This window comes from Tamandua tetradactyla, chromosome 2 (assembly GCF_023851605.1).
Source record: "Tamandua tetradactyla isolate mTamTet1 chromosome 2, mTamTet1.pri, whole genome shotgun sequence".
Taxonomy (NCBI): domain Eukaryota; kingdom Metazoa; phylum Chordata; class Mammalia; order Pilosa; family Myrmecophagidae; genus Tamandua; species Tamandua tetradactyla.
This window is the reverse complement of record NC_135328.1, coordinates 55,766,489-55,790,867: the sequence shown is the minus strand read 5'-3', so window position 1 is coordinate 55,790,867 and position 24,379 is coordinate 55,766,489. Positions and strand designations below refer to the sequence as shown.

The 24,379-nt window shown below is 39.8% G+C and overlaps 1 protein-coding gene and 1 non-coding gene across 2 annotated transcripts in view; both read left to right on the top strand.

Annotated features, from left to right (window-relative positions):
• The window catches only part of DDX31 (DEAD-box helicase 31), a 77,631-nt gene extending 55,527 nt beyond the window's left edge, over positions 1-22,104 (top strand). The window contains exons 20-21 of the mRNA XM_077147355.1: positions 4,238-4,406; positions 21,118-22,104. Coding sequence (XP_077003470.1) covers positions 4,238-4,406; positions 21,118-21,265 — 317 coding nt within the window. The 3' untranslated portion in view covers positions 21,266-22,104. The remainder of the gene's footprint in view (positions 1-4,237; positions 4,407-21,117) is intronic.
• On the top strand, positions 3,642-3,744 carry LOC143675176 (U6 spliceosomal RNA). Its single transcript, XR_013171420.1, has one exon. It is a non-coding gene; the product is annotated as a U6 spliceosomal RNA (small nuclear RNA).
• Positions 22,105-24,379: the final 2,275 nt, after the last annotated feature.

Here is a 24,379-nt window from a genome sequence, read left to right as displayed (position 1 = left end):
GAGGTTTGGGGAAACAAATTCATATTTGCCACCCTAAAGGTATTGAATTCACAACATAGATAGGAACAGCCACAACACCCCAAAGTTGGTACTGTCTTTTGCATTTCAATCTGCATATGGAAATTCCCCACTACTGACTTGCTTCCCTTTTATGCCATTTCAGAACCCACCTCATGAATTATTAACAAAGCAGCTGGTTTTTGCCTTTATGGCAGAAAACTAGTTGGAAACTGGGCCAAGTATGCATTTGTTTTCCTTTTGTGTTTTCTTTTCTTCTTTTTTCGTTATTGGAGAAGTTGTGGGTTTATAGAGCAATCATGCAAAAAATACAGGGTATCCCTATACCACCCTATTATTAACCCCTTACATTGGGGTGCATCTGTTATAATTGATGAAAGCACATCTTTTATAATTGTGCTATTAACTATAATCTGTGGTTTAACTTAGGGTTCACTATTTGTGTTGTGTCATTCCATGGATTTTTTTTTTTAATTTTTATTCGAGTAACATATATATGACCTAAAATTTCCCCTTTTACTTAACACTCAAATATGTAATTCAGGGCTGTTAATTACATATACTTTTCGGCCATTTGTATTTCTTTTTTAGAGAAACTATTTAAGTCTTTTACCCATTTTTTAATTGGATTATTTGTCTTTGGGTTGTTAATTTGAGGATTTCTTTATATATTCTGGATAGTAAACCCTTATCAGATATGTGGTTTCTGAATATTTTCTTCCATCCTTTTGTGTTTTCTGACCCAGTCATTTTTAATAACTAGCATTTAATTCTTATAAGTTTCCAGAAGCAGTTACCAACTTTTCCCCTTTCATTTATTGTATCTTTTAGCTAGAGATTCAAATGTTAAAAATTGTAATATCGTAAGTTTAAATTCCAGACTACTGAACAAAAATTTCAGAAAATGGCATCCCTTATCTGCACATTACCACTTCTGTGGTTTGATCATCAACATCTTCACGTTTGCCTATGAGCAGGGGCTACATGTGCAGGATTTATGCCTGTACTTAGAAGGGCTGCTTCTTAAAGTCAAGAAAACCCATACCATTGATGTCAAATAATCCTTCTCCCCTCTGATGTGATTAGAGGTGAGCTGGGTACATTGCCAAATGAGTCAGATGAGAAAATGCATGAGCCTTTACTTGGTACAGATGGGTACTCTTCTAGGAGTGTTGGGAGGAGCAAGTATTATCTTCATCTTCCAGTCTGAAGTTTTGTTCCTTGTTACATCTTTGATCTTAAACATCATTCATAAGATTTCACTATGCCTGATATGAAAAGTCCATGAATAAATTTTATCTTATGAAAAAGGACAAAATGCCCATGTGGGATATTTTTCAATAGATGTCCCCTAATTGATCTATCTTAAATAGTTGGCTAGAAATAGGTACCAGTGACTACAAAGTATTCATACTAATTGGCTGTAGCTTCATCTGTCATCCCAAATAAATGTCTAATTTCATTACTCCTCTTTCTGCTTGCATTGGCCCCGCAGACTCTATAATCTGCACATTCTAGACACTGCCAGTGTGAGCCACTTTCTGCCTCTTGAAAGGTCCTACAGACAGCTTGCTGCAGCATCTGAAATTCCTGCTTCTCTGAATTACCCAAACATGGGAGTCCATGCAAGTATGTGAGGACAACCAACTGTCACTGTCCCCAGTGAGATGGGAGTCTTGAGGACAAGGAGGTTTAGTAAAATTATGCAGTGTGAAATGCTGCCTGACCAGTTGTCTAGGGAGAAAACACTTGCCATTTCTTGGCAAACTGATTATCCCTATAAAACTGTTAGTTGGGCACCTAAGTCTCCTGAGACAAAGGCTCTCAGTCCTCAGCTCTTAGCATTAGTATAAAGAAGGGGGGTGGGGTGAATAGTGAGTCTGGGTAGTAGTACAGGGATTAATCTGTTAAGAGGGAAGAGTGTTGTAAAACAAGGAGACCTGAGCCAGGATTTGGATAATGAAGATTTTAAAAACACAAACTCATAGGTTTAGTTTGGTTTGGCTTGGCTTCAGTCTGGTTCTATTAGACCAGAGTAAATGTTGGGGGTTGGGAAAGAAAGGGAGGTAGAGGGAAGAAGACTGAGTCTCTTGGGTCATTGTAGTTGTACAGCTTTCACCTCTGAGGACCTGAATATACAGCTTTGTATCTCAGAGCATGATGTCAGAACCCTCCAAACAATACAGACCATTTGAAGTGTTAAAGATTTTCTTTGAGAAAGCTAGTCCCCAGTTATTAAAAAAGGGAGAAAGCATAGATTTAAGAGAGGGCTGCATAGGAGTTGCCTGGTTATTATTTCTCATCGATTGGGAAAAGGAGTTCACTTTGCTCAGTAAATAGAGCTTTGATAGATTCCCAGGATCCTTCCATGAGCTGATCTGCTAAAATGACACTTTTTATTACTGTTCATAAACGCCAATCTCCAGGTGCTGCTGGGATATTACATTTAAGCCATGGGCAAACTTGTCAGTCCAGTGGCTCAACAAGCGAGGTGAGGGAGACTAGTATTTAGTGCCTCCTTCCATCAGAGTACAGGGGTGGGTTGGTAGAAAGAAACAGGGCTTGGAAGCAAAGTGAGCAGTGACCAGTATGGGGAGCTGCTTTTCAGAACAATGCCCTCCTTCCCTATTGGAGTAAGGAAAGAGCAAATGCTTCATTTTTACTGTTATTGCAAGATATTCAAGGGGGAACTGGGTATAGGAAAATCTTTTCTCAAAGGAATACAGAGTTAAGGCATGGCCAGAGCTCCCCCTTCCTGGAAACAGAGTCTGTCTTTTCTCTGCTGGTGGGGGGATCTAAAACAAAGACCCCCCTTTTCTTAACTTTAAAATAGAACTGCAACTTTCCTGATAGAATGCTTGATTAATATCTCTGTTTCATGGACTGTTTTAAATATGTAGTAGTTTTCTTTTTCCTTTAAAAAATTTTTTATTTCCTTTTTTATGCATTCTTTTAAACTGTATCAATCAGTCCAGATTGCTGTATCACACTATATTGATCAATCCCGGATACTTTTAGTATGAATTTGGTTTAAAATTCCATGAATACACAAAACTGGTATCAGTGGTTGCTTCTGGATAGGAAAACTGGAGGCGGAGGTTGTGGTGGAGGCAACATTTATAATAATTTAATTCATTCCTATTAAACATAATGAGCCCGGGTTCAATTCCCAGAGCCTGCCCATGCCAAAAAAATAAACATAATAACATAGTAAGCCCTTTCAAACCTTTTGAATATAGTAACATTTACATGCATTAACTACACAAAAAATAAAATTTAATTTGGAAAGAAATTTTTCTAACATAAAAGTCTGATTTCGGGCGGGCCACAGTGGCTCAGCAGGCAGAGTTCTTGCCTGCCATGCCAGAGACCCAGGTTCGATTCCCATGCAAAAAAAAAAAATCTGATTTCCTTATTTTCATAAGAAAATGATGTTTACTTTAAGTTGATCATTTGTTAGTTTCTTCATGCATTCTCTCTTTCATTCATTTATACAACAAATGTTTATCAAGTGCCTGCCTGCTATACGCCGGATACTGTGTTAGGCCCTGAGGCAATGATGAAGAAGAAAACCAGGCCCCTGCCCTCTTTGATTATTAAAAGCTGTGAAGTAAAATCCATGCTTGCTTTGGCAGCACATATACTAAAATTGGAATGATACAGAGAAGATTAGCATAGCCCCAGCACAAAGATGACATGCAAATTTGTGAAATGTTCCATATTTTTCTTGTAACCAATACCAAACTCTGAAGTCTGTTCTATAACTAATTGTTGTGATATGCTTTGAAATTTATTGCTTTTTTGTATATATGTTATTTTTTTCACAAAAAAAGGGAAAAATGTCTTTTGTGATGATAAATGCACAACTATATGATGGTATTGTGAACCATTGATTGTACACTTTGGATGATCACATGGTATGTGAATATAAAATATATATCAATAAAAAATAATTTTAAAAAGGCTATGCAGTAAAATCTGAAATTTTATTGGGTTTATTTCAAGTAATAATCTTGGCTTTTCGGTTTGTTCTTTTGAGGAATTAAAAAATACACACAGTATAGACTTCAGTTGTTGGTGTACATTCTAACTGTCCTGTTGTGCTACTGTCATCGTGACCTGGAAGGATAATATAGAGCATAACCTTCAGGCTGATGCAGATGTGAAACTTTGAGATCCCAGTCCTGACAGCTTTCCCTTTCCCCCATTTTTCTTTCAGCTTTGCAGTCTTTCATCAGAGCCTATGCAACCTATCCCAGGGAGCTGAAGCATATCTTTCATGTCCGATCCCTCCATCTTGGACATGTGGCTAAGAGCTTCGGGCTAAGAGATGCCCCCACAAATCTTAGTGTCTCAGATATAAAGAAAAGAAAAACAAACCATAAAAGGTAAGATGAGCTGAAATTGTCCTATAACAAATGACTGAGTCAAATAAGCTCAGAGGGCTCCATTTAGATTAGCAACAGTAAGTTAAGGTAGGCTACTATGCTCCATGGAAACTCTTCCATGTTTGGTTTGTGTGGTATTTTATCACTAGAATCTGCCCTTCTCTCTTGGAACAAGAGAAGAAATACCTAATTTTAGTGTTTTAAGGCACTTGTAGAAAATCAGTGGTGTCTCCTGCAAGACCCAAATATACGATGATTATTGGAGTAGCAACAAATCTCTTGGGTCATCATCACTGTCTACCAGTAGAGTAACTAGTGAGCTTGCCACAGTAGAGCTTCATACATGCTGTAGTCCACCCTGGAAAACATCTGCAACTCATACTAAGACTTTTCAGGTGATTCATGAAGTTATCCATGGTATCATACCCACCGGTGAGATGGGAGGGAGGGAATGCCATCTGCAGGAGCAGAGACAGTGGATCTCCAGCAGGGTGGCTCCTGGGTGCTGGGCTTGGCAGGACAGGGCACTTTTGTCTGTGATGCTGATATATGCCTCCAGTGCTGGGCACTCTTTCAGACAACAGCAGTGAACTCTCCATCCCAAACAAGAGTATGTTCAGAACTGACCAGAGGTCCTAGTGAGAGGAAAGTCAGAGTGAGGACCATCGGCCTGGGGATTGAAGGCTGGGCTCTGAGTCCATCTTCACAATTTTATGAGGTCCTATGGTTATTTCCCTCAGTAAACTGTATTTGCCAAAGGCATTTTTCACTTCAAAGGTAGGATATTCTTTTGGTATTGAAACCCAGCACCTTCCAGGAACTAGGAACTAGAATATTACGGACACCACAAGCTTCTCCCATTAAAGGAACTTGGGGATAGATTGCCATTTTCTCTTATAAAGCCTTTAGTAGGGGGATAACAATGAATAAATATTCAAAGGCAAAAACATGGCTGTGTTGTTCATTCATGAAGAAGTGTTGATTACGCCATCAGCCTTGTCAGGGCCCAATGCCTGTAGAATGGCCGAGGGAGAGGGTCAGCCCTGTATAGGGAAATGATATAGATCTTGGAGTCTGGGAAATAGATTTATGTCCCAGCTCCATTCTCATATGAGCTGTGAATCATATCTTTTTTCTTAACTTTGTTACCTCAACTAGAAAATGGAAAAGAAAATCCCTGTTTTTAGATACTTTACAAGATTATTTTGAGGATCAAAATTAGAAAATACACGTGAATATGCCTTTTGGACCATTAGGGACTATACTGATGGACCTCCTTTGGGATAGAGAGCAAGAAACAGGTTGAAATGGACTAAGATTCAGGAACATCCAACTTGGCATCTTAAAGTGTCTTTATAATAGATAAAATCTTGCCTAATTCTAATTCCAATTTTGGAATCTTAAGATTTTTTTTTTCTTATATTAATGCCTGTCATATAGGCTGATAGTCCAATAAATTTGTGAGGCAGGTATAAACTACTTTACCACAAGCTACTTTACTGCAATGCCCAGATGAGAGTGAGGGGCATATGACTCTGATTGTTTTCCAGGCAATTTTTGAGACCTAGAGGTGCATCACCGGCTACTATACACTGCTTATCTCAGGCAGGACTGCCCAAGCTAGAGATCTTTCGTCCTGCCCTATGCTATCACCAGGTCCTCCTCCCAGAGAGAGAGGACTCTTCAGACCTACTCCCAGGAAGCATGGCTGTTCCAGGATCTTAGGCTACTATACCCCAGAGTTATCTTCTGTTTGGATGTAGTTAGCTGAATCTGTGTCCATTAACTTTTATTTTGAGTGCATAACAGGTTGATAAGGCTTCTTAATCATCATGTGAGAGTGACCTAGTAATTTGGAACCTTGACCATCATTTCTAATGACACTTTATGAACGTAAAAGTAGACATACCAAATGATTATTGTTAAGAAACATCTATCTTTGTTTATTGCTCTCCCCTCAAATAAATGCAATTCTAATATTTTATTGTTAGCAGATGATCTACCTTTATGACTGGAAATTTCATTAGCAAGTGTTAATCCAAATAGCAGCTCTTCAGACTGGGACCTCTTCCACTCTTACCCAGATCCTGGAAAGCAAAGCTGGGAGGCAGGGAGGCGGTTGGGAGGGGGAATTGGAGGCAGCATTGTCCTTACCTTGAGAAGCCACTAGGGAGAGAACAATCCGCCGCCTCCTGCTTCAACTGACCCTCGCTAGCAGATGGGCACCAGGACTACTATGCCCCTGTGAGCAGGGGATTTAACAGGGCTTTATTTAGGGAAGAATGGGCTGATTAGCCGATAAAGAGCATGTAAGATGGTATGGGGCAGTCTTTGATGTCTGGCTGGCGCAGCAGGGAGCCGGGTGGTGAGTGACAGCAGTGTGTCACAGGATTACTCTGCTTGTGACAATACCGCTCTCTGTTCTTGCCATGTCACCACTCTGTTACAGCTACTTTTTCCGTTGTTATGCCCTTCTTTTGAAGGCATTTCTCCCTCCACTCCTTACATCCTCCCACTCCACTCTTGCGTTTAGAACACAGACGGGCACTCAAGGATACAGTAGGTACCTTTTTTTATTTGGGGAACTCTTGTCACTCCTGGAGGAAGAATGACTTTGCAGCTAATCTGCACATGGACCGTATAATTGTGGTCAGGGGAAGCGGCAGAGAAAACGTGACAGATTTTCCACACCTCAGTCAGGGCTCAAGCAAATGCCAGTTGCTGCTTTTTGAGGACTGGAAAGAAAAGTCCATTAAACCTCACAAAGTATGGAGAGTTATGCTGTGGCCACAATTATTGTTCTGAGCTGAAATGTCTCCTCTGAAATCCATCTGTCAAGAAAAAAGAATGGGTTCCTTAGGTTTTATGTGGGTAGATAAACTAATTAGCACAAAATTCTCAAAACTATTCAGCATTCCATTTTGTGGTGTTCACAACCTAGAATAATTATATATTATATGCACGCTCTGATATGTATATAAACTAAATCTATCAAACTGAAAAAAATGCTCTCTTTAATCATCTGTCATATACCCAAGCAAGAGTTCAAACAGGGTGTTAAAAATATGAATCAAGGGTAGTTTAGGTTAGGACACTATTAGGCATTTACATGTGATGACAAAGGGAATTTTGTCTTATATCTACCTTTATTCCTTTACTTGATTACTTTCCAGAGAGAAAAAATAAATAATTAATGTCCCTGAATGAGATCTTAATAACCAGCTCTCTGTTTACCTTGTCAGTCCGTATTTCTGAAAGGGAACACTAAATGTCTTCCCCTGCACATGAAGTACACTCATAGTCAGAAAAATTCTTCTGACACCTACAAACAAACCTGTCATACCCCCACCCCAAATACCTACATATACATGTACACAGATAGTTAGTGATATTGGTAAAATATTGAGTGGCCCCCTTAGCAATGTCTGTCACGAAACAGTGTTTCCCTTCCATGAAATGTGGATCATATTTTGAAGCTATGAAGATTTGGCCATTCTTAAGAAGCGAAAGTAGCATACTCTTCCAAAACTCTTGCACCTTTCCAGGAGACATTGAGATACAAGACTGTCTACTATGTGAGGACAGAGTTGTTTGCTAGGGTGTTTGCTGGTGGTTGCCGGAGTGCCTGTCTAGGCAGAAACACACATGAGTAAAATGTGTTCAGAAACAGTTAGCAGACATACCATTGAGGGCCATGGTTCTCTCATCTGTCTGACACACTGTGGAAGATGGTTCCAAAATATAGTAACTAATGTGCCCTAAGGGCTTAGAGTTTCTCGGACAATATTAAAGACCATATCTGCTGTTTTTAGACCACCATGTCTCATGTAAATTGTATGCAATATACAGATGGCACTTTTCCCCAAACAATTTAGTTTGTAGCTACTTAAGAATTGTTTTACCCTTGACTTCTGCCATCTCTCTTTCTGACATTGTTCTTAGTGTCCAGAAACATCTGGGACATCTTCGTTATTAGTAATTCAGTAATTTTTGCTCCCCTTTCTCAGCTTACTTCTTTTAGAGTCTGGTTTGACTCCTAGCCGGGCCACTTATAATCTCTGTGCCCTTGGACAAGTTATTTGGCTTCTCTGTGCCTCAGTTCCCTTGCTTCTCAAATAGAGGTAATCAAACTTCAGTGTTATGGAGGTGCATTAAACCAGATGAAAGATATAAAGCACTGGCACAGTGTGTGGCACATGAATAAATGAGAGCATTTGTTGATAATAATAATGATAAAATCATCTCTTGGTTCTTTCTCTTGACCTTCATCATACTTACAAGTATCCTTGGAACCAAGAGAACTAAAAGTGTAGTTAAGTAGCAATGTTTTAGCACCTTTGAACTTTTCTTGTCAGGAACAACCTTGAAAATATGGAAGCAGTTCCCACAAAGACTAGCATTAAGAAGCTGCAGCTGCATCTCCCTGCAAAGCAATATTCTCATCATTAGGAGCAGCTTGCCTGCCAATTTTTATATGGCATTTACAACCTCCCTAATATCACTTAATTAGCTGAAGGCAAAGCTGGAATCTTGCCCAATTGTGAAAATTTTCTCAATTTTCTTGAGCCAGTTAACATTCTATAAAAAAACAGATTGGGCCAAACATGAGATCAGAGGCTGGACAAAGCCACACTTGGGAGCATGGGGAGTTCTCTTTGTAAATGCGTTGCACATGAGTAAGTTCTCTTCTTATTGCACATGAATAAGTTCTCTTCTTACTCGATCTCTCAGCAGCATTCATCACTATTGATCCCCCTGGCCTCCTTGAATCAGTTTCCCTAACTCTGTCTTTGTGAATGGCAGCTCTTAGCTCCTCAACTTTATCTGAACTGCTAAAGCAGTCAGAATCTCCACACCCCTTATCCTATCTTACCCTTACTTAGAAACTTTCAGTGACATTCCATTATTCTAATAATTAAAAACAAGTAACAACAAAACATCAACAAATACAAATCCCTACCCCCCTTACTAGCCCCTGCATGGACTAGCCTTTGCTGAGCTTTCAACCTTATCTAACACCCCTACGTCCCTCATTCTCTACCACAGGGCCTTTGCCTGACTCTTCCCTTGACCTGGAACTCTCTCCCTCTCCTCCTCTTCTTTGGAGCTCTGTCCTTTCCTCCGGGAAGTCATCTCTGACCTGCTTGACCAAGCAAACCTACTCACGTTTCTAACACTTGTAGCAGTTTTACGTTTGTTTGTGTTATTTCTTTATGTGTGTTTAATGTCTATCTCCTCTAGAATGTAGCTCATGAGTGGAACCCATGCCTGGCTTTTGTTTATTGTATCCCTAGAACCTATCATAGTAATGACACATGACAGGTGCTGAATAAATATTTTTAAATGAATGAATGGAAACTGAAAACGTGCTACAATTCTGAGGGAAAGTGCTTAAAGGGAAAGAAAGAAGGAATTGTCCTGACACACAAAAAAAGAGGTAAATGCCTCTGTTGTTTGTTGAACCCTGCAAAAATCTATTAGTTCCCTGGTGGGGGAGTTGTCTTCAGAGCCCCATGTTCTATTTGTCAATCAGTCTCCCAAACTCACAAGGACAAGTGTGGCATTGGGATTTCCTTGCTTTTGGCTTAAAAGCAATCCCCAGGAAGGACAGCAGTACCGCCTGCTGACTGCTCCGCGTGGGCAGCCTTCTGATTCTGTTTCCCTGTCTTCCCAAGTGGAAGAGGCAGAGGGTCGGTCCACAGAACCTAGAAACAGGCTGCCGTTAGTTGTGAGGACAGATACGTGTGTGGGCTATGTGAAAACAGACCCTACTCTCAGAATTTGGAGAGCTGTATACAAATATAGATGTCCAGGCCCCAACGCAGGAGACTGTGATTCACTGGCTTTTGGGTGGTGCCCTGAAACTTTTTTTTTTTAATTTAAATAAGCACTACCTCAGCATAAGGCAGCTCATAGAAGTCTGAGTGAGACTACTATTTTTAAAAGTTTGAAATCACAAAGAGTGATATGGAGGTGATATGAACTTGGCTACCAGATTTCAAAAAGGTAGACCCATGGACAATCCCTAGGAACTTGAAAGAATGTGGTAACTTAACAGGGCAATGAGGTGCTCGCTGAACTATAACATGGTTTGGAGAAGAGTTGTGATTAACACATAGTATTTTAACATAGAACCTATGTGAGACTGTAGACAAGAGTGTCTTATAATGGCATCTCTGCCAAGGGAGACAAGATGTGTGACTTGGAAGTTTTTTACTGAATTGTCTCTTTGGGGCATTTGTACTGATGGGAAGATTAAACTCTTGTGGAGGCTGGAATAAGAAATAGGAAATTCCAGGTGAAGAATAAACTGACACATAGTCGCCAATCGGGGACTATTTGTCAAATGAATTCATTTGTTAACCATTAAGTTCATCCAAGCAGTGTTGGCAATACCACCGCAAATGGGTTGCACCATGTGGGTGTATGTCCAGTGGAGGCTTTGCCCCTTTCCCTTTCAGCAGACCCAGTGCAAATCCAATTTCAATTCCCTTCCATCCTCACTGCAGTCAGGTACTTGGGCCCTGCTTTTCAGGGCTCTGGATTAATTACAGCTGTGCACATGCAGCGTTTTACATTTGGCCTTTTCCTTCTACCACTATTTTTTCTATCTGGCACCATGCAATTATCAGCTTTCTGCCTCATGGAAAAACACACCCTCATCCCCACCTGCCTAATGAGGTGATTAGAAGGATTTCACAGTGACCCTGAGCTTCCTCCACACCTGAGTCACCTGCAGACAGCAGGAACTGCAGGGTGGGCTCGCCGTCACGCAGTCACAGCTGACAACAAAGAGCAGGAACCTAACCAGCCTCTCTTGGGAGGTGCTGGAGACAGTCATATTCACTATTGTAGTTTTCCAAGCACTAGAATCAGATGTGGCTGGCCCAGCATGGATTGGCAGCAGATCATCACGTAGCTCTTCATTAGATTGTCCTTGCTCAGAGTTCTTCTGTTTCATATCATTTGAGAAATGAAGAAAGAAAATGACAGTCCCTCAACTTTCCCCTTTCCACTACTTTATGGAGGGTCATGATACACCAGTTTAGTTAGTCATCCTAAACCCCTCCTGCATTAGAGCCTACAAATTAATTATTCTTTTCTTCAAATTTATCTCCACTTTCACTTAGCTTCTTTCTGCCATAGAAAGGTTTGTATTCCTGGCTCTCCACAGTCTCCTCACTTTAATGATGCCAGAGCCTTTCCCTCTTGTTATGGCCTATATGGAGTGACATTGGTCTTTTTCAAATGTCACCTATATTCTGGTCCTGTTGTGATAACAACAGTCTGAAATGTAGACTACTGTCTTTACTACCTAATTGTTAAGAAGAGAGATGCAGTTTAAGAATGGCCATCCCAGAGCAATGGTGTGTGATTCATTTTGCATGTTAATTTTAAGTCTTTTAGTATCATCATCATTCCTCTTAAGGGTTTATGTGTGCCCTCCTGCACATAATTGAAACCTCATTATTTCCCTGTGAACAAGGCATTGTCTCCACTTTACCAGCGAGGCAACAGACATGCTCAGTCATGTGGCTGAGTGACCCTGGAGCCCAGGCCCCTAACCACTCTACTTGTCTGCTTCCTTACTTACCACTTTGGGAAATAGTTTCTAGAATCTATTGGCCAAAATAACAAGTATATGAACTTCATTAAGAATCCTTTTTACATGAGTAGATAGTTTGCCATCCATGCAACCTAAGAAACTAACTTAAAAGTAGTATATATTTTGGTTCCACATATGGAAAAAATGTGATGTGAAACCATTAAAGTAGCAAACCCTGGAGCAGGCTGTAGAGAAGTCTTATTTGTCAGAGCAGTCATCTTGAAAGATTTTTAAGAGATGATTGTAGGCAAGTCTGGATCTGATTTTTTCTCTAGTTTAGAATTAGAACTGTTGGGTGAAAGAAGCATGGGCTTTAAAGTCGGGTATTCCTAAATTTGAATCCCAACTCTAGCATTCAATAACAGTTTATCTGTAAAATGGGATTGCCATAGGTTGTTGTAAAGGTATGGTAAAAGATAATGAATAGTAACACATAACACAATGCTGAGTTTAGAGTGGTTGTTCAATAAATGCTATTTCCTTTACCCTTTCTCATCTTCCTCTCTCAGAGTCAATAAATAAAGAATGAAAACTTCGTGAAATCTTAAGTTTGGAAGGACTTTGAAGTTCCCTGAATCCAACCCTCCTGGCCTGACTCTCAACCCATAGGTGTCTGAATAGCTGGCTCTGCTTCAGCACTCTGAGCAGCAGGGGCTCCCCACCTCCTGGGGCTTCCCATGCCATCATATATCCTGCTCAAAGTGAGCCAAAGTCAACCACTTTCGATTTTACCCTTTGGTTTTCTTTCTGCTGTTCAGTCTTAGTGAGATTCAAATGCTATATGTGCATGATTTTTATACATAAAAATATAGGGTGTTGTTATTATCATTGATCAGGTCAGTCCCTCATCCACATGACTGTGTATCAGACTGTTCTACACTGTCACTACTACCAATAGTCAGCGTGTAATGAGCATCTTCCCAACAGGCAGTGTGATAAGTGCTTTGATACATTATTTCATTCAATTCTTACAGCTACTCTGGAGATAATTATTATTATCCCTTTTTATCAGTAGCCAGGCTGTTACTTAGAGAAATAAGTACCTTGGCCAAACTTTGAGAATGAGCTTACAGGACCCACCCCCTTAGGGGTACTTGACTTTAGTCAGTATACCTGCTCCGGGTCGTTCGGCCCAGCTCCTTCAGCTACTCCTCAGGTCACGTGATATGCTGTCTGTCATCTGGATAGCTTATCTCTGAGCCCATTCTAGTTTACCCATGTTCTTTTCAAAATCTACTTCTCAGAACTTCCCAACTCACAAAAGAGACTGACCAGAAAAGAACAGAGTAGGACAATTGCTTTTAGAGCCTATCCTTCTATCATTACAGCTAATGGTAACAGCAAAATCATAGCCATGCATGATGCAGAGCTCAGCATAGGTCAGGCACTGTTCTGTACTGTGCATTTACTGCATTTTATCCTCACAACTATCCTATGTGATCATTGTATTGTTCCTGTTTTATGGAGAATAAAACTGCCCACACTTAAACTGCTATTCGCAGGGCAGAACTGGGATTCAAATTCAGGCTTCTTGGTTCTAAAGTTCACATTCTTAGCTATGGTATCTTCTTACTTTCTTGGCATCTGGGTCATACTGTTTGTACAGGTATGCCAACTAAAGCTTGCCAACTAAATCCCAGTATGTTTGCACACATGAAAATTCATATCTTCTCCCTTTGCAAATGTTTTTTGTTTACTTTTACCCAAGAGCAAGACCGAACATCTATCCCCGTTCAAGTTCACTTTTTAAGCTTAAGTCCATTCTTCTAGCCTATTAGGGTATTGTGGGTATTCTGTCATCCAGTGTATTAGCTGTCCCTGCAGGCTTCTTTTCATCTGCAAATGCGATCATTACACCTTATAATATCATCCAAGTCATCGATAATAATGTCAAATAGGCCAGGCCAAGAGGGCTGAGCTCAGGGGTCTGGTCCTGGAATTCTCATCAATCTCAGTCAGTATTTTCAGGATATGATCATACCAGTTACAAATACACTTAATTGTTTCCATGTCCATGCTTTATTTTTCCATCTTAATAATCGTAATATTTTCACAGATATTTAACATTTATAAAGCACTCTAATATGCTTTAGTTCATTTTGCTTTGATACAACCCTGTGATATATGTGTAGCCCCTACTGGACATAGGAGGAAATTATGCTTAGAGAAAGCTATTAGCTTTACAGAGTCATTAGCTAGGTGAGTGGCAAAACTAGGATTCTAGTCAAGGTCATCAGAAGTCTGATACCTTTCCCCTTCCCTAATACTGCTACTCTTACCATATGCTCTCCATGCTTAGGTTGTGACAGAACTTCTTTAAAAGTTTTGGGCATTTGGGTTAAATAATCTCCAAGTTCCTATCCATTTCTGTTATTCTGATTTTTCATTTTTTGACATCAGCCATCTTTAAATGTTATGTCATGCTACTCTCCCATTTTACATGACCTTTCAGGGAGTAAATCAATCATCACATCAATGGGCATTTATTGTTTGCCTATAATCTACACTGCCTAACATTGTGCTATCCTTGACCCGTGGCTGTGGGTCCTTTTGTACTCTTTTACTAGGTCTTGTTCTTAGGTTTAAGGGTGATATCTACTTTTTCATCAATCTTTGTCAATGTCCAAAAAGCCACTCTCGGAAATTTTGCTTTAATATCTACTGCTTTAGCTGAGCTCACCTGGAATACGGTGTATTCTGGGGCCCTTGTAGTTGTGTTTAATCCTAAGAAATCACAGAAAAGGCATCCCTAAAATGGTGGGCCCAAAAGCGTACATCCTGGTGAAAACAGAATCCAAAGGTTAAAAGAATCGTGATGCAGTTCCTTCCTTTCAATGACCGTCAGTGTTTGATAGTGTATATTCCTTCAGCAGGCTAAATTATCATCCATCCCAGGCTAGCTGATTCTTTACCTGAGCTACTTTGTTGCACCAGAGGGACTGCTTGTCAAATTCTCCCTGGAGTTGTTTGTTACTCTTGTCATCTGTGAGCCACCAAAATCCTGTTCAGACATTGCTGCCTTTTCTTCCTAAGAGCTAGGTAAGGGCACGGAAACTTTAAGTCAGCCTCGAGCCATCAGAAGTCAACACTGTCTCCATCTGTGATCACTTAGAACACTTTTTTCCAGTTTGAGGGTAAGCTTCCCCTTTGCAGAGTCCCTTTGGGGCCTGACTATACCCCTGCATCATTTGCTTACAAGCCGAATCTTTTAGATTAGAGAAATAGAATCTACCAGTTCTCAGTCTGAAGAGTCCTCAGTCTGTTTCTTCGTTCATTTGTTTTAATTATACTACAAGAGGAAAAAAAAAACACACACAAAATCAATTGAAAACCAAAAGACATTTTGTTAAATAGAAATTAACTTTAGCATTTTCAGTATTCTACCATTCACTTGTTTTTTCTCCTCTAAAATAGTTATACTGCTGTTGTTGTTTTTTTCTGATTATAAAAATATTTTGGCAATTGTGAATAGTGCTGCCATGAACATTTCCGAATCAAATGGCAATTCCATACTTAGCTTCCTGAGGAACCAGCAAACTGTCTTCTACAGTGGCTGCACCATTTTACATTCCCACCAGCTGTGAATAACTGTTCCTATTTCCTCACATCCTCTCCAATAGTTGTAGTTTTCTGTTTCTTTCATAGTGACCATTCTGGTAGGTGTGAAACGATACTCACTGTGGTTTTGATTTTCATTAGTAATATTGAGCATCTTCTCATGTACTTTTGGCCATTTGCATTTCTTCTTTGTAAAAATATCTATTCAAGTCTTTTTGCCCTTTTTTAGTTGGGTTGTCTGTCTTTTTATTGTCGAGTTGTAGGATTTCTCTACATATTCTGGATATTAAACCCTTATAAGATATGTGGTTTTCAAATATTTTCTCCCATTTAGTACAGTGCCTTGTCACTTTCTTGACAAAAATCCTTTGAAGCTCAAAAGTTTTTAATTTTGTGGAGGTCCCATTTATCTATTTTTTCTTTCATTGCTTGTGCTTTGGGTATAAAGTCTAAGAAACCATTGCCTGACACAAGATCTTGAAGATGCTTCCCTACATTTCCTTCTAAGGAGTTTTATGGTCCTGATTCTTATATTTAATCCATTCTGAGTTAATTTTTGTCTAAGGTGTGAAATAGGGGTCCTCTTTCATTCTTTTGCTGCACTATTTGTTGGAGAGACTATTCTGTCCCAATGGAGTGGACTTGGCAATCTTGTTAAGTATCAGTTGGCCATAGATGTGAATCATTGTTTTTATATTGAAACACATAAGAAGCTTCCTTCTTGGGTAGAAAGCTTTTAGTTCATAGTTGAGTATATAAGCTGTGGAGTCAGACTTCCTGGGTTCAAATCCCAGCTTTTCCATTAGTAGTTTCTGACCCTGGACAAGTTATTTAACCTCTCTGTGCCTGTTTCATAAGATTGCTGGAGAAGTAAATTAGTAATTTTCTGTGAAGCACTTAAACCTGACATACAGTAAGCACCAATCTAAGTGTTATCTAGTGTAATTATTATTAAGGACTCATAGCTTGCTTGAGTCCCTAATAATGGGATAACCTGTTTTATATTCAAATACATTAACAGCCCATGTAATTGGTATTTGCTTAAATGTTGTTTTAATATATAGATCCAATTAATATTGGCTGACATTATCATCATAATCATCATCATCACCCTCCTTCACTTTTTAAACATAGCCTGCAAGAAGCATTCTGAAAGCCTATAGGAAGGGATCAAAGGGTGCATTTCAAGTCCTTGGGATAAAGATTTATTATTCAGTGACTGTCTTGGATAAGCAGATAACTCTTGGGAAAAAATAGTCAGCTCTAACCATAAACCAAACTAAACCCCAACTATAAACCAAAATAAAATCTAGATGGAATTAGAGAGTTTAAGAAATAATAGACTAAAAGAAAATATGCTTGAACATCTTTTAAATCCTAGGATGAACACTTTTCTAAGCATGACCTTAAGAATAAAACATAGAAGAAGATATTGATAGACTGGACAATACTGGAATAAAATAAAGCAAAATTTAAAATCCCATCCTATAGAAATATGCCATTGACAAAAGCCTGTATTAAAGTGGCTAAGAGAGATTAAATAGAGTCAAGAGGCTGTTGTGGAGGCTACTCTTATGTCAGCTTCAGTTAGACAGTGCTAATTGCCATGTCTGCTAAACCCTATCACCATCACTCTTGTTGACTCTTAAGAACACCTAGGACTTGAACTGAGACTCTATAAAGGTCTCATGCACTAGGTTTGCCTTCCTGGAACATATAATTCCCAGAGGGTACCTAGGTCAGATACATCCTGAAACTCAGAGGGACCAGATTCTCCACGATTATCAATTAATTTCATCCCCCTGTCCTTCAATGTGGACACCCCTTCTCAATATGAAAAAGTCAAAATAGGCATTGCCCAAAGATCCCTATAGATTGGGAGAAGCATTAAAAGAAAAGGAGGAGGTATAAACAGAGAAATGGGATTTAACAGATCCCATTTCTGAATCACTATATTAACTTTCCTTCTAGCCTCCAGTGTTTTGGAGCAGCTATAAGGAAAAATCTGAGATGGTGGAATGGTAGCCCATGACAAACTCTGGGACCTGTTCTGTAACTACTTGTTGAAGTTGCTTTGAAAATTATTGCTTTTTTCTTTCTTCACTTTGTGTATATGTTATACTTTACATTTAAAAAAAATAAAAAGCCTGTATTAGAATGGCTTTCTACCCAGAATGATCACTCCATAACTTTGTTGCTAGAATTGGGAGAAGATGATGAGATCTTTCTTTTCCAGTGGTCATTATAGCAGGGCATATTGATTTACTAATTAGGCCATTGATTTCACCTTATTAGTGGTAAAAGTGGCATCTGTCTAGTCCTGCTGAGTAATCCAGCCTGGTAACAGGATGGATTTATCCAGCTTTCACTACAAGGGAGTTCCCTGTGGTTAGATAAACTGATCTGTTGCTTGGTAACTATGGGATTACTATGGTGGATACTTGGGAAGCCAGTTTCAAAGGGATTGGGATATTTGGAGGGCAAGAAAGATGGCAAGTTTCTGAAAAAACTGCAGCTTGGCAGGAGAAAGAATTGAGCCCACATGTGCCCATCACATGCTTGGGTTTAGAGCATTTATTCTTCCCATCTGTACTTTGCCTTTTCAGCACTGGGCCTTAGAACAAAGGAAAAGGAGACAGTAAGTCTCCTTGACCAAGGGTCAAGATGGGCCCTGCTGGAGAGTGCCTGCTGTGATAGCAGGTGAAACCCCTGCAATGTTGACGCTGAGGTTCTTCAGCTCTGAAGGAAGAGGTCTGGGTATGGAAAATTTAAACACTTGCTTGCTCTCTGGACCATAAAGAGCCTCCAAGTTAGTGGACTGCTGGGTTTGGATCTCATGTTGCCTATTTATTGTATTCATTAATGTAGTCTTTTGAGCCCAGCTCTCCAATTTCTTTCTGATGGGCTACCAGTCTAAGAACACAAACACTGCCTAAGCACCTTTGACTGTAACTATTACGGTTCCACAGCCCTGTGTTATCTCTGTAGGCAATTAGTGTATTAATCACCCAAATAACATTCTAGTTATTTATTTTACATTAGCAGTGGCAGGAGCAATCATTGAAGTGCTAGAGCTTATGCTAGGGAGAATATTTTGACTGCAATTTTGTATATTTCGAAACTGAGGTTGTTACATTTAAAATTATATACATTGTGTATACCTGGCTTCAAACAAGAGGGAAGAAAAAGCATTCCTTCCTGTCAGAACCTCTTCACTCTGTCTGTCATGTAACCCAACTAAAAATAAACTACAAGCACACGGAACTGGCAGCCATCAGTTTGGAACACGTTTAGTGCTCCCAACTGCAGGGCCTGTATCCTGCTGCCACCAAATCACATCATAGCCCTCCATGGCTTGGACCTCTATCAGACCCGTGCACGCAGCACATGCAAGGCACAGTCCCAGGATTTAGATCTGTTGTTCTTTAGGAAGTGTTGGTTGCAATGAAAAGAGCCTTGGCCAAGCTATCAAGAGCCCAATGTCAGTTCTGGGAGTCACTTAGCATATCTGGATCTCTGTTTTCTCATCTTTAACTGATTGACTCCAAACCACATAACCAACAACCAGCTAGCACTTTATATGTCTTACAGTATTTAGCACTGACAAAACCTTATTAGCTTCATTCTAAGTATCACCCACATCTTTCAGATGAGGAAACTGAGCACAGAGAGCCCGAGTCACTCAGTCAGTGTCATGCAGCTAATGAGTGATGAGCCAGGTTCCAAACCAGGCATCTTCTTAACCATTTAGCTCTGCTTTCTCCTCCCATCATATCATTGAAATAACTCCTTATGAAGCCACAGAGAACTCCCCCCATGTCAAATCATGGTCATTTTCCCCATTTATCTTGTGGACCTCTGTTGTGCCTGATACTCTTACTCATTCCCTCCTTGACAGGCAGCCTGGTGAGGAGCAGAGGCTTTAGCATCCACCTGACCTGTATTTGCACCTTAGCCTCTACGCTCACTAACCTGGTCTTGGTCAAGTTACTTACTCTCCCTGGGTCTTCGTTTCCTTGTCTGTAAAATGAGGATAATAATAGTATGTACTTCATGGAGTGAGGATTATATGAGATAATGTACATAAATCATTTTGCTCAAAACCTAAACTGTACTTCCCTGAATATTTCTAATCTCGCTGAACCCTATCCCTGACACACTCATGCACCCTCATTAACTCCCAGACCTTAAATATTGTGTCCTAATTATCCCGTAGCCTCAGATCTTTTTTTCCAACAAAGGTTGATTTTGTGCTTCTTCCTATATGTTACAATAGAAAACCACTGGGTGACTGTAACATGGATTTAACTGCAGAATTGCTTGAACCCTATCCTCTGGAGTGTAGTTACAAGTAGATGTTATTGCCTTAACATAATTATAATGATATAACAGGATTATACAACTTTTCATAATCAGTTTAATAGCACAGTTATTAGTCTTTTTCTGATTCTTGGATTTTAAAGGAGTTCTGTTATATTTATTTTGACCACAAATTCAGTCCAAATTATCGTCCAGATTAATACAGCAAAGAAAATGTTGTAAATATGTCATAACAGATGACATCTGCCTTTTGTATAAACCTTAGAACTTGACCATTTTGGTGTTGAGGAAATTACCAAAATGATGACATGGATTTAGTGATAGTTTTTGTTGTTGTTGTTTTAGTTAAAATCCTGTCTTAAGAAATGTTTGCTCTTCAGTTTTCATAATCATTTTTCCTGCATGTGATTGGACTTGTACAAATTTGCTCCTCTGACCTTCTTATCAAATAGTAAGGCTACTATTGAAGGGATTGTCTTTTGAAAGCGGTTACTGTGATTCTGCAGCTGTAATTGGTTTTCACCCCTTGACATTTTCCCTAGAACAAGGAGAGCCTTCCCTCTGACACGTGGTTCTGTGTGTGCCATGGAAAGTTGCTCTAGCCTGGGTGCACACACTGACTAGTCTGCCCAAGCACACCCTGCTTTGGGGTTTTGCAGAGTCAGAAATATTTTTCAGAAACTTCTTAGTCAGTGAAGAGGTGTCTGTAACACCCTCAGCTATAGCTGTTTGGACCCAGTCAGGTATCCTGTTTGTTTCTGGTGGGCTGAGTCCCTGAGGCCCTTAATTTCCCATAAGGAGGCGGAATGCTTTGACTGCATTGGTGATGCTGGAAAACTGCTGAAGTGCTTTCATTGCTGAATGTTGTCGAGTTTTAGGGTGGGTTTCCCCCCTCATCCTTTGGTAAACTGCTGTTTCATACACCTCATTTGCCATCAGAGTCTAAGGGTGTATAGTTCTTTTTTTTTTCCTTGAAAACAACACAGAACAAAGCCTCACTTTTAAAAATGCCATGATATTTTGCCACCATTATGAAAATCTGTCAGCACTGTATCTAATCTCCTGGTGCATAGAATATCAAAACAAGCGCTATTGAAGGGATTGTTCTTCTGTTAATACAAAAATGTCAGTTTCACAGTCTCGGAACCAGCCGCTATCAGCTTCTTTCCAAATGGGAAAGAAAAAATAATAAAGTTTTTCTCCCCCTTTGCTGTTACTGTTCTTCAGGCCTGACCTTCATAAGAAGACCCAGAGTAAACACCGCCTGGCTGAAATCTTGCGTTCGGAATACTCCAGTGGGATGGAGGCTGGCGTCGCCAAGGTCAAAAAGCAAAACAAACATAGAAAACTCGGCACCCAGCCACTGCAGAGCTGAGTTGCAGTCTGCACCCAGCCTTTGCTGTGGGGAAAATGTAAAACTCTGTGAAATGTTGGAAAAACTCAAAAAAGCTTACTAAAGGATGGCAACTTACCAGAAAGTTTTTAAAAGCGCTTGTTTCCACAGGACTGGGCCTGCGTGTGGATCCTAGAGGCCTGGTGGCACTGAATTGACATCCTATTCTTATCAGAGAAGCCCTGTGAAAAATCATTGTGGTTTGCTTTTCCCGAATGCTAAGTCCTTAAAGCTGTCCTAGAAGCCACAGTTCTTATCTTTCATGGGGGGAGCACTGGTGGAAATTAGGAGGGAGGGCTGGTATGAATTACAGTGTGAATTAGCAATTAACTTATATATAATATCTTATATCTTATATTTATCCCATCAATGCCAGTCACTTATCTTCACCCAGGAGTCGACTTGCCATTGATCAGATTTTGCCCCCACAGCTTAAATGTAAAGGCCTGATGTACTATGCATCAGCCTGAAAGGATATTATTCTGTCCTGTAATATGTTCTAAAGGAGTTTCATGGTTTTGCTTTAGCCCTATCGATGTATATGCTTGGAATAAACTTTGTAAAGTAAAATTTTAAAAATCAGAATTGAATTTGTATGAAAAGAGAAAAAAACTATTTTTCAAATAATCATTTACCTTAAGGACAAATGCTTTGTTAAAAGTGGCCAAAATAATTTTGAGAAAGGGTCGAAATTGCTAAAATGTTTTCAGTCAAGTGACCCCTCCTACTTCCTGTAAAAGTATGTTGCTATAAACATGTCGCATTTACATACATTGCTCTCTCTTTCATGTCTACTGAAAACTTATTCTCTCAGGGTTAATTGATTTGCTGTTGCCTTTTTTATTTGACTTTGAAGTCAGAAGGCACCAGTGTCCTGCGTTGTTCTTGTCCCCCCCACCCCTGAATAGAATCCCAATCTTGTCTTCTAGAAAGATCTGGGAGTCTTTGTATTGTGACCCAGGGGACAGCTGCCCTCTCCCTCTTTGTGCTTCCTGGAAATTTGAAAGGGGACCCCTGAGGCGTATTGATTTCTCAATAAGTGTAAGATTTGGACACGGGCAACTTTAGAGGAATCCAAAAGAAAAGGTTAAAAAGCCTCAGCACTCTTGTTTTGGCATTGCTCCTTCCTTTTCTCTTCACTCTTTCTCTCATTTCAATTTTCCTTGTTCCTCCTCCTCTGTAATTACTGAGTCAGTTACCCCTTGGTTTTCCTGCAACCGTGTTTTGAGGCCACATTTCAGTAGGAACTCCAAATCCAAATGAACTAAGTGGCTAAGAAAAGATCATAAGATTTGGCAAGGTGGGCCTTTCCTTTCTGACTAAGGGGTTCAGCATTCTTACCTCCACACCCTCTCAGGCGGCAGGCAGTCGGACTCCAGGTGAATGACAAGTAAAAACCAATCTAGAAAAGACTGTGATGTGAGGGCAAGTATGAGCCTAGTAAGAATAGATCTTCTTCAATAGGAAAAATAGGACCTTCTCAGAATTGGCTGTTACAGATGAATTTATAGGGATGGCTGGTGAAATATGTAACAATAATAATTAGAAAAAGAAAAAATCTGCAGCACATGTCAAACTGACTTTGGGCAAATCTGCCATCTATTTTATATTTGAATGAGAAAAGGAGGGCTCCAACATGATAGACAAAACCCAGCTGTGTGGGAAACAGGATTAATGCCAGTAATTGGAGATGATCAGAGAAAAAAAAGCTACATGGTTTTTTCCCAGAGTGTTCATTCCATTAAAGGAATTGGCAGAGTTCTGCATTCCTGAGGTGAGAAATGCTGAAACTTTGCAATGCGTATAAGGGCCATAATTCCAAGATCAAAACTTACACTTCATTTGCTAGCATTTGGGTGAGGGGTTCTTGCTGTAGATGCTACCTGGGCCTGTTTCTAACTAGAATCAATATACTATGCTAGTTAATAAAGAAACAGGGATTTAGCAGATTTAGGGTTAATATTGTCTAAATTTAAATAACCTTAAAATAAATCTCTTTCTTATTATGGCTCTTGACAGATTATGTATTTCAGGTATCAATTAGGCAAAGCTTTAGCCTAATTCCACTGTACATATTCTAATTTTGTGTGTATTTTCAATCGTGCCTCTTTTTCTAATTTCCCACACTTACCCATGTGTCTGTGTCATACACTTGATTCTCATACTTAAAGTCACAGAGAATTTGGACATTTAATGGTGTGTTGTAGCATAAAGCTTTTTCCCCAGTGGCTTGTACAATGCCTTTTTTTAATCCAAACTATCTTCGTGTTTGCAACCCTGCACATCTTCAGAAGGGGCCCCCATTCTCATGCACTGAAGGGCAGAGAGCCCTTGATGAGTAAGGGGCCTGTGTTTGATCCAATTAAGTCAGTGCTGATGCAATGCAAACGGCATCTTCCACTCCTATAGAAGCAAAGAGTCAACCACATCTCCGCGGACATTTTTCACAAAGCCCAGTGAATTCTTTTGATTTTTTTTCCCCCTGAATTGAAGGGAGATGAGATTTAGGGAAGAAAAAGGAATACATGAGAACTTCTCAAGGTAGATATATCCCGAACTGCTAGTGGCCTTGCTATTTAGCACTTCAGAACCTCCATGTAAAGTCGGTGGAAGCCATTAAAATCCAACCTTCACTTCCTAGAGACAGAAATTTAAGACATTTCACTGGGGAGACCAAGCTTGAAAAGGGTACTTAACTAATTGCTCTTGTTAAATTGCCTCTCTGGCCATTATACTTTATCTCTTAATTTGCTACACCCTAAGGAAAAATTCAGAGCAAGACCAGTCAAGGGGCACCTTTAAAATCAGCTTAACTTCTAAAATGTTTCCAGCGAGAACTACTAGAGGAATCCAAACTTCTTTTAAACTTTGTTGCCCCCACTCTGGTGAACCTAGGTTTGTAATGGAGGGGTGGGACAGTTGGGTACAAAACCCGAGAAGACGCCTTCTCAGTGCAGCTGCTATTGTTCTGCCTGCTTGAGGGCTCTTGCATTCATTCTTTTTCTTTTTTTTCTTTTTTCTATCTTAAATGAGAGTTCACCCAGCCACAGGGTTGAGAACAGAAAAACCAATTTCGCCTTCTAAACCAATGAAAGT